We start from the raw sequence: 11,587 nt of genomic DNA on the forward strand, positions 1-11,587 counted from the left end.
TTTACCGTTAGCCGTTTCAATCCTAACGTCAGACGTTTTGTTGGCTATCAATATCGTGTATATTAGATCAATGATTGTAATAAAGGTTTTCGGCGTTGATAAATTAACGAATGACCTATAAAATAAATAACAAAACAAATTATAACTTTAGTTTTAATATAAATAAAGATCTACAGAAATACTTTAAGATAGATAAAATTAATAAATGACTTACATAAAAATGAGATGATCTGTGGTGATGAAAAGTGAATCCGATCAAGTTTAATAAAGAAATTAATCATAATTGAATCTTGATGTAACAACAATACATGGTCAGTCAAAAAAGTTGAGATGATACAGGTTCAGGTAACAAAAAAAAACCCTCTGTTGTAGAAGCAACCAGTGTGAGAGTTTTGATGGAATTTTTAAGAGGGGTCGGTGACATTGTCGAGGAGTATAACAAAATGCTATCACTAAGCATTTCCTGACACTCCTCGACAACATCACCGACACATCCATCTTTTGAGCAAAACTCTAAAAATGGTTGCTAATTCAACATAGGGTTTCTTCTTATTACCTTGAACATGTATCATCTAAACCGTATTTGACACATCCTTTGTGTCTAGCTCTCTTCCTTAATAGCTAAAAACATGTCACGTACATCATCGACAACATCCTGTAAGCTCCACTAATAGATGTAATGAAAAGGTAATAAAATTAGAAATGTATTTTGTAAAATTAAGCACCTTACTACAAAAAGGTGCAAAAATTATATAAAATTTAATACTTCAAATTATATAAAACAAGAAATTTAGTGAAATTGTAACATAAATAGAAATCGAGTCACTAAATTCATTCCATTTATTCACTTATAAATCATACGAAAACAACCCAGGCATACAAATTTCGTTTAGTTATTTGTTTGAAGTTCAATAATACCTATAAGCAATAAGCAATTGTAACTTATCGTAAAGGTGTAAGTTATACATAATACATAATGTAACACATATTCAAGAAATTTAAATGAAAACTATTGAATAGTTATTACAATTAGAAATAGGTATTTTATCAGAAATTTGATGATAACATTGTACACATTGGGTTTTTAATAATTTTATATTACCATATACATTGCATTTTTAGGGGTTAAAATAAAACTTAACGTAAACCAACATGTACTATCTTGATATTGAAAACCATAACAATGTTAAAAACCAAAAAACCATAAAAAGTCAATATCTAAACTGATGAAAAAGGAAAAGACAACAACAAAAATGTCAAATAACTAATTACGACCACTAACGTAAGGTACAACCTTTTCAACACTTAGCACTTGCTCATTTTCGTCAAAACAATAGTCAACGGTGTCACGAACCTTAATTCCAGCAGTTTTCATGAACTTCGACCATCGCCTTAACGCATATCAAAAACCATTGTGTGTCCTTTTACGTCTAGTACCATTGGTAAACTGAACTGGAGGTTCCAGATTCAAAAGTCTGACGGTTATATCTTTCAAACAAAGATTAAGTTTGGCCATTTCAGAAACACGATCGGGAAGCATCTGTATTTTTAACAAAACATAATTAATAAAAAAAAACATATTATAAAGAATGAAATTATTGTAAATTATATAAAATGTTATTAGAACTTACAAAATCGGTACCAACAATACGGGAAAACCGATACACACGACTATGTGGTTCTTCATAAATTTCATTCACAGCATCAATAGGAGGAACTAAAGGCTGCAAATTAAATAAAACATTTAATACAATTTATTAAATTATTAAATTAACAAATGTATAAATAACATATAAGTAACAAAAAGTAACCTTACCACATCAACGTCTACATCAAGAAAGTTCATTTCAACACCGTTTTTTTCCAAATACTTTTAAATTAAAATCATTACCAAAATATTTTGTAAATATAAAAAAACAACCAGGCTCTAAATGTAACAAACTAACAATAACGTCAATACCAACGGTAAAACCGAATTTACCGCCATCCGTTTCAATCCTAACATGAAACGGATTGTTGTTTATCGTTATAGCGGATATTAAATCAATGGATGTAGAAAAGGTTTCCGGCAGGATAACTTCAGGTATTACCTATAAAAACGATAATTAAAAAAAATAAGAAAACTATTTTTAATATCAATAAAGATAAACAGAAATACTTTAAGATGCATAAAACTAAATAATAACTTACAGAAAAATGAGATGATGTACGTAGCAGATATGTCCAAAAAGAGCTACCGCTAACACCATCAATGAAATGTGTTAATTTAAACGTAGTACAATCGAGGGGATTGAATACTACAAAACATCCTTTGGATAGTCCCAAATGTTGGGTTACATTGGACCATCCATGGAAAAAGAACAAATTTCCTTTAGATTCAGTTAAAAAAACATAAAAAATGCGGCCATTATCAGTATGTATCATAACATTTGTAGGGCCCATATCAACACACCACAGCTTGCAAGCAGCATCAGAAGGAATAGACTAACAAACCAAACAGTGGAAGATGAAATATAATTAGAGAAAAAATTATAAAAAAAAGTATATAAAAATATTATAACAAATCTAATTTAATTATAACAACAACAAAATATGAAATATTAATTACCAGAATTATCTCGTCTGCTTTTTTCATATGCCTACAGAAACAGGGTTCTCTGATACTGATTTTAAAATTAGAAGGTTAGTAAACATTTAAATGTTATTGTTCGAAACAAATGATATAGAATGAAAGCAAAAGCAACAAACAATACAGGTATATATATACCTTAATGAAGAAGACCCAGACATATTGGAAACCTGCATTCAAGTTGAAAAAAATTAACATAATGAAAAAAATTAAAAGTGATATATCGGTTTAGGGCTATGAGTAACAATCAAAATCTATAACAAAAAAATACAGAAAATAAACACAAACAGCAGATATAGAATGACAATAGGATTTAGGGTTTTTACAATAGAAATCAAATATTTCATATTTATAATTTACAATCGGTTTAGGGATATGAGTAACAATCAAAATCTCTAATAAAAACATACAATAAATAAATATAAACAACATATCTAGATTGACAATCGGATTTAGGGTTTCTACAACAGAAAAATTAAAATCAGTTTAGGTCTATGAGTAACAATAAAATTATATAACAAAAGAAGACATTAAGTAAACATAAACAACAGACATTGGATGACAATCGGATTTAGGGTTTTTACTATAGAAAAATACTTATACTTTACAATCGGTTTAAGGCTATGAGCAACAATCAAAACATATACCAAAAACATACAATAAATAAATATAAACAACAGATCTATATTGACAATCGGATTTAGGGTTTCTACAACAGAGAAATTACAATCGGTTTAGGGCTATGATTAACAATCACAATCAAAATCTATACCTAAAACATACAGTCATTAAACATAAACAACAGATCTACAATGACAATCGGATTAAGGGTTTTTACAACCGATAAATACTATTTCAAAAAACAAACAAATTTCGGAAAAATTAAAGAACGATTACACCAAAATGTTAACAACCAAGACTTACAGATGTCGATATGGATTAACGAAAAAAAATCCGAAATAGATGGATGAAAAGACAGACGAAGATGAAGAAGATGCAGAAAACCAATCTTTACATGAAGTTGATTAAGAAAATCCATTGATATATGGAACGCTCTAATTACCGATAATTGAAGAGAGAAGGCGGTGGTAGGTTTAGGGGTAATGAATGGCATTGAATGAATACGTTTTATAAAGAACATTATATGAAAGGAAAAGGAAGAAATGAAATTGCCGCCTAAGGATGAATTCTCAGCCTTTAGAGCAATGCCACATCATCAAAATGATTGGCTAAGAATAAACCTTGTGGCTTAAGAGAATTCATTTAGTATAATAGATAGATTTTTATAATTGAATTTCTCATCAAAACTCTATCGCTGTTCAAACATATATTAACTAGTTCTATACCCGTCTGGTGGACGGGTATATTAATGGTATAATGACAAACATTTTTTTCTTTCCTTTCTAAAAAAGATAAGTTTGACCCGTTTATTAAAAATGATAAGTTTGATGGCCCGTTTATCAAAATAACTTATTCTGGCCCGTTTAATAAAAATGGTAAGAGTGACCCGCTTACTTTGAGCTCAAGCTGTTTGCATACATTGCTCAATGAGAAAAGTTGCATAGCAAGTTGTTCACCCCCTGGAATCGTGGATGTGGTTGCCACAATCGCAATACATAAAAAACATAAAGCATTTTTCATATAAACACAAAGTGTACATTTATATTTTGCAACATCTACTCACCTCAAAACGACTTCAGAAAGTGGATATTTCAAAACATGCAATTTTCGTAAATATATAAGGATCATCAATTTACACCCCTGAGAGCTATCGGCGTTGCCAAACTCCATCATGGTGACGGCGTATAAGTAGTAGAATCCTTATCGACCAACGTTGAATCGGAAATAATTGGTGTTTCGGTGCGTCGATTAGACCGGAATCTCGTAACCGTTGTCGAGCACATACTCATACGAGCCAATTGAATACGATCTCCAGTCCGGTGGACCGGGAACATTTCATAATGTTGAAAAAATTGACATCAATTTCCCAGTAGTAAAGTATTTCTTTTCACTTCAATTAAGTTAAACTGTTCATATCAGTTATGTTGTTCACATAAGAATCTTGTGAAATTAAGGAAAGTGGATTGTTGATTGGATTTTTTAGGCAGTAGTTAAATGCAGCAAAAATGATTTTCATATTTCTAATCACTCGAATTCTTAAGAAAAGTGGACTGTTGATAGGAGTTTTCTATTGATGTACCAAATTACAAATGTAGTAGACAACATTTTAATGAAGTAACTAATTAACTTGAACACCCAACTTATTTCATTGTAAAAGACTTTTAATGCAATTCCCTTTAAAATTCATAACTAAAATATGAAATTCTATAAACATGAGGAATCAGATTTACATATGAGCCTTGTTATTTCCTAGCCCAACAGAAGAAAAAACTCAGATTAAAATCACAATCTTTATGTTGCATGTAACAACAGGAATGACAAAAGGCGACTTACCATGGAAAATGAAACATCTAACGCAAATAGTTGTCACATATCCAACCTGCATCAAAACAAATCCAAATATCACATATTCACATAAATATAATGGGTCAATTTGAAGAAAAAAGGTTTAACATATATAGATGTCTCCTGCAACTTCTTTTGCAGGCCTTTGGATTCCACATGAAACCGTTACAACTTAAAAAAGAAAACAGATACATCAAGTATGAGACTGTAATTCTCCACTTTGCTCAATGCTGGTGAAACTTCACCAAAAATAAGATGAAATTGTATTGACCGGAGATTAGACCGTTCGAACTTCGACAACCTGATTCTAAGGTATATAGCGAATTGTGTAATCAAAATTCAAAAAAAAAAAAAAAAGTCAGTAAGAATAAAAAAAGATGAATGTGAAGAAGATTTGAAATCAGATAAACCACTAGAGCAAAATCAGGAGCCGTTGTTGAGAGATGTTTCGAATTCATCCAGGAGGAGAAAAGAACTTCATCAATTTGGGGATAGTGGGTGGTTTCTGAAGAGACATCTAGGGAAAACCACCAGAGAAAAATCAGAAGCTAGGCAACTGCTGCTTCTAAAAGCTTTAGGGTAAAAGGTTTGAATAGGGAGAGGTTATTCCGACGAACAGAACGTGGGTTTTAACTTCCGGTCAAAACGAAACTGAAAAAAAACCTCCCCTTCTAAAGGTTTCTTTGAATTACAAGGGTCAGGATTTAACCCCATCTTCATCCAATGGTTCATGTTACATTTTGTTCTCTTTGACTTTAAGGGGAACATAAGAATATATAATAATTAGTTATGTATATGACTTTTATTTAGTTTGAACTATCGCCTATGGTTCTTTTTTTTTTTTTTTTTTCATAATTTGATTTATCTCTGAAAATTGATATCTCTGTTCAAACTTCTTTTTGACCGCTTATATTAATCACTAGTATTAAGTAGGGGTGTTAAAAAAATCCGAATCCGAAATATCTGAAATTCTTAATCCGAATTATCCGAAAATTCGAATACGGATTCGGATATTAAAACGGATATCCATATACCTAAAAAAATAATATAAAAATTGTGCAGGATCTCTAATAACAAAGATCTTGAGTTTCTTTTTGGATCTATGGTGCTAAGAATCTGCAGAATCCATTAAATGATATTCATGGCCACCAAACGAAATTTTTGGATATCCGAAATTCGGATATCCGAATTACTGGATATCCGATTTTGAACACCCATGGTATTAAGGCTCTGCGTTGCAGCGGTTGTCGTAAAACTGTGTCAAGTAGTATCAATGTTATACCACTGTCAACGACCACCAACACCGGAAAAGCTCGTAAAAACAAAATAAATAAAAACAGAAAAAAATAACGTCGAGCAAAAAGCAGACGTAAAATCTTTGAATCACACACGCTCGTTGTAGCGAAATTAAACCGAAACGTAAAACTTAGAATGTCACACCCCCAAAATACCACATGCGGGAATCTCCGCGAGGCGTGTGACGTACCAGGATCTAGCCACCAATCACATTAAACTCATACATGATTTCAGTAAAACTTTCATTTATTAAGGTAAAGTATTACATTACATAAAGCATAACTCATCGTATTCAGCGGAAGCATAAATCATAAGAGTTACATAATAGTATAAACTAAAGCCATTAGACTTGTCTTGCAATCCCATGCTTTACGACCCATGACCACTCCAACATCCCAGACAGCAAGTTCCACGATCCACATAATGTATAACCTACGAGCATGCACACACGTGTATCAGACAACGCTGGTGAGTTCATAGTTTTACGAAAACGTTAGTTACCAAGTGTGTAGTTACGTTCATTGATTACAATGTTAATAATTGATGTGCGTAAGTGTGTATATATTTTTGATATATATTTTAAGCCCTTTTTACACTTTTTAGCCAAGTTTTAAATTTATAAAACACGATACTCACTAACACTAAACACACATATGGGCAAGTGCACCCATCGTGGACGTAGTATAGTGTTGGTAAGATACCGAGGTCGTCCAAGGACACAAGAGCTTTTAGTACCGGTTTATCCTCAACGTCTAATCAAATCAAACTGTTAGAAAAAGATTTTTAAACTAAGAAAATAAAACTAACTAAAATGCTGAAAAATAAAAATAAAAACAGATAAACAAGATGAATCACTTGGATCCGACTCGTGTATTAGTATAACCTTTTATTATTTTCGCACTTTTGCACTTGTTTAAGAGATTATCTTAGTTATTGTAGTAGGCCCCTCTTTTGAAGGCGACTTTACCCTCAACCCAGTAGTTTGAGTCAGCAAGGATACAATCCTAAAGGGTCGGATTATTGAAAGATAATGAATTAAGTTATTAATGCAAATTATGGTAGGACCCTCTTTTGGAGGTGACGTTACACTCGACTAAGTAGTCTGAGTCAGCAGGGATACAATCCTAAATAGCCGGGTTATAGTATTTATAGTAGTTAACTTATGAGGGGGTCAAAGAGTTTGGATCCCCGCCATCCAATACCTTTGGGCATTGAAGGAGATCCTACTAAATTTGACCCAGGTCCCTTGCAGGACCTCTAAACGCTGAACAAGGGCAAGACCCTTACCAAACCGTTCCCTTAACCCCCGACCAGGTAGCCAACATACCTCCATATAGACCGTGGAGATATGAATGGTGAAAATCTTTTATTTTATATAGACAGTAAAATAATGCCAAGACACCACGGACAAACGATAAGGAAAAGTCATATTCAACATAAGCAACTAGTTATTAAAGTCATTAATACAAAACCAAATAAAAAGTGCAAAAGATTAAAAATAAAAAGTATTATACTAAACACTTGTCTTCACCAAGTGATGTAAGAGACTTAGGCAAACATGGCCTTGATTGTCAAGAAATCTTACGATCAATCTTGGATCCCAAGACGACTCACACACTCTATGATGGACAATGGATGATGGTGGTAGATGATGGTGTTATGGTGGTGGTGGGTGGTGGATGAAGTGTGAGAGAGGTGGTGTGCCAAGGGATGAGTTGCAATGAAGCCAAGCACTCCTATTTATAGGCTGAACAGAGGCCTGGGTACGGACCCATGGTGGGTAATGGAAGCTTCTACAGGTTTGTCTTATCTGCTGCTTCTTGGGCACGGCCCCGTGCTCGCTGAGCACGGGGCGTGTTCAGTCTTCTGCCTTCTCTGATTTGCTTGGGAGGATGCTGTCGAGGGGTCGGGCAATCCACTTTTGTTCCTTTTCTTGTATTTATGTTAGATTTAGCTGTCTTTTTACTTCTTTTGTTTATTTGAGCTCATTTAATCCTGAAAATACAAAAGGAAGACAAAAACACACTTTTTCCAACATTAGTACTTAAAAAGGGTTAGTTTTATGCCACATTTGATATAATTTATATGTTGCATTTTGCACACATCAATAATACCTCGGATACAAGACGGCTCCTGATGTATGTTTTGCCCGTTCCCCAGTGTTCCTATCAAATCACTGGGCATGACTGGGTCATTAGTTCACACCCGTCCTCTCCAGTACGGGGTGAGGGTGCCAAACCTAAGTAGCGCTACCAACTAATACCCCGTTACCTCTCCGGTAACAAAAAAATGGGACTTAAGAGTGCTAGGACGAGTGTATTATCCAACATACCAGATTTTACCCAAAAACCGATCCCTCTCCGGGATACCCAATGACTGTCCCAACCACCGGGACGCATGCTCAAGAGGAATGAACTCACCTTTGGTTTGCTCGGTATGTTTATTCACGCATTCAAGTTGATCAATCAAGTCCTAACATGGTTGTCAAAGCTAATCAGTTTCACATAGACTCGAGTCACATAGTTTATTTCTCATATTACACAAGTAGCACACATGTATTTCACGTACTATCATGCGAGTCACAATAGCCAATCATATCACAAAACGATCCACTAATTCACACGAATTCAAGTGTTCATATCTCACATCCATTCATACATTCATCATAGCAGTAGGCGGACCAGATCAACACACGGCCCAACCCAAGTGTGTGATCCACCCCAGATGTGCAACCAGCACATGCTACTCGGTTCCCTTGCTGTTTGAGGCCCAGTAACATGTTTGGCCCAAACATGTTATATGCATAAATCGAGAGAGCAGCCCAATTAGTAGGCCGATAACTTTGTGCAATCCCTTAACCCAACTAACTAATATTTAACATAAGATCAGTGAATTGGATCAATCATATTCTATCACATAATTAACTGTTTCATCATTCATAGAAATCGCACAACTTAAACAGTTTCCAATTCATGACACATAGTTCTCTCAATGAATGTCCAACTTCATAACAATCGAAGTCCTAGCTAGAACATCAAAACTACTATAGAATCATGCATATACACACAGATCTATGTAGCAAGTTTATATAAGAAACACCAAGAGGTGATGTCAACGAAAGACCATAATATTCGTCAAAACCATGCACGACGAAACACCTCTAAGTTTCGTCGAGTTCTCATATGGCAAAACACCTCTAGGTTTTGTCGAGGTTTCTTATGACGAAACTCTCCTAAGTTTCGTCGAGATCAGTTACACATTTTAGCAAATAGTTTCCAATATTACCCAAGCAGATCAAATCAGCTAATGCAGTCAATTGTCATTCCCGTTCATACAACCCCTAATCATCAGTCATCGATTAACGTTAATCATTATCAATAAGACCTAATTATTCATGAATTCTAATCTATTATCATAAACTAAGTTATCACTTGAAATCAATAACATTCCATCAGATCAAAGTATAGTAATCACAGGCCAATTTCAATCGGTCGTTATCTAACCATTTTACTTATGTACATCATTCATGAAATCGAACCATATCCCACAGAACTCCTAGCGGATCTCTAATCATAAATAACATCTCGTACAATATTCAAATAATTCCAATCATTTCTCATGAACATAGCTATACACAGAAGGGATGCAAACACAAGTTAATGCATGATATACTAACCTTACGTAAGAGATAAGGTGAAATAATGGAGGAGGCAGATTGCAACCAGGGAAGAAGGAGTTGGACATCTCGTTATTGTCGTCGATGTGGGAGGGAGAGCGGAAGAGATTAGGGTTTTGCTAATAGATAACTGTCGCCCACAAGTGCAACATATAATTGAGTCGTAAGTGGGCTTTACTTGGGCCGGCAGCCCAACCGGTGAACAGCTCCATCGACGAAAGAGGTGATGACGAAACATCAATGTTTCGTCGAGCAAGGATGATGACGAAACTCAGTGTTTCGTCAAGTAGGGTTTTATCAAAGTGGGGTTGGCAAAGAACATGCAATAAAGACTAATCCTAAGTTTCTAATATCAACCACACATAACACAATCACTATCTTAATTAATCATTCACATGTTATAACACAACCAAATCACGAAAACAGAATTGTAACAAGTAACGTGTCGGGGAAAGACCTGTGAAAACTCGGGTTGTCACATCATCCCCAACTTGAAAGAAATTCCGTCCCGAAATTTGAAAAGTAATCTGAATCAGCAAGACGTTATGCTAACTCAAGATGACTGTGGATTTTCCGCGGGTACCACATGATAAGTAATCCAAAACAGCAAGACGTTATGCTAACTCAGGATAACTGTGGATTTTCTGCGGGTACCACATCATCCCCAACTTGAAAGGAATTTCGTCCCAAAATTCACCAGTGATATCAGAGCTTTATCCAATATTTGTGTTCCTATGTGAACTCCGGTCCACGTCTTGAGTTCCAACGAACTCTTTCGATTGAAATTCGACTGTGTTAACTGTGGGTTCCTCAACAAGGGTATCACAAGTGTTGCATCGAACAGATGCTTCTTTAGGTTCGAGACCTAATTGACATCGTGTACGTTACCTAATTCGTCAGGTAACTCGAGTTTGTGAGTCATATCACCGATCCGTTTCAGAAATCCGAATGTCCCAGCGTACCGCAAACTAAGCTTGCCACGTTTCCCATAGCGTACCGCACCCTCCCACGGTGAGACTCCCGATACGTTCGCCTTCAGTGAACTCCCATTGTTTCCTAAGCTTATCAGCTTCCCTGATGGTCACACGTTGTCGCCACGCGATTTCCCATTTAAATAATCTTCCCAAGTGCAAGTCCTGGACCCGTGATTAGGTTGTTATCCACCTCAGTCCGCGAGGAGATTGGCATTATCATCCATGCAATGCCTCAAACAGAGCTGTATGCATACTAATACAGTAGCGGCTGCAGTAGTGTTCACCCAAAGATAAGTGTCCTTCCCAAATGTTTAATAGAGTCAATCACGCACATGCTCGCAGCATGTCTTCGTGTGTCAGGATGGTTCGTTACTCTGCCCGGTTGTCCTACAGTGATATGTAATGTTCACGTCTAGATGTGAGCCAAGGGTGTTGTATATTGCCCTCCATAAATCATGTATAACTCAAAATCAAAGGTAACAGGAGTTGGTACCTCGTGCCCAAAAGCCGCCTCTCCTAGCTAGAGGAATATTCACAAGCTGAAAA

At 35.2% G+C, this 11,587-nt stretch overlaps 1 protein-coding gene across 1 annotated transcript; it reads right to left on the reverse strand.

Annotated features, from left to right (window-relative positions):
* Nucleotides 1-1,343: 1,343 nt before the first annotated feature.
* On the reverse strand, nucleotides 1,344-2,899 carry LOC110937763. The gene is made up of 5 exons (XM_035988742.1): nucleotides 2,768-2,899; nucleotides 2,609-2,663; nucleotides 2,191-2,484; nucleotides 1,632-2,090; nucleotides 1,344-1,540 (listed from the first exon to the last, which is right to left on the reverse strand). The coding sequence occupies exons 1-4, from the start codon at nucleotides 2,803-2,805 to the stop codon at nucleotides 1,848-1,850; spliced, it is 630 nt and encodes a 209-aa protein (XP_035844635.1). The 5' UTR covers nucleotides 2,806-2,899; the 3' UTR covers nucleotides 1,344-1,540; nucleotides 1,632-1,847.
* Nucleotides 2,900-11,587: the final 8,688 nt, after the last annotated feature.

The sequence above is a fragment of the Helianthus annuus genome, chromosome 4, assembly GCF_002127325.2.
Source record: "Helianthus annuus cultivar XRQ/B chromosome 4, HanXRQr2.0-SUNRISE, whole genome shotgun sequence".
NCBI lineage: Eukaryota > Viridiplantae > Streptophyta > Magnoliopsida > Asterales > Asteraceae > Helianthus > Helianthus annuus.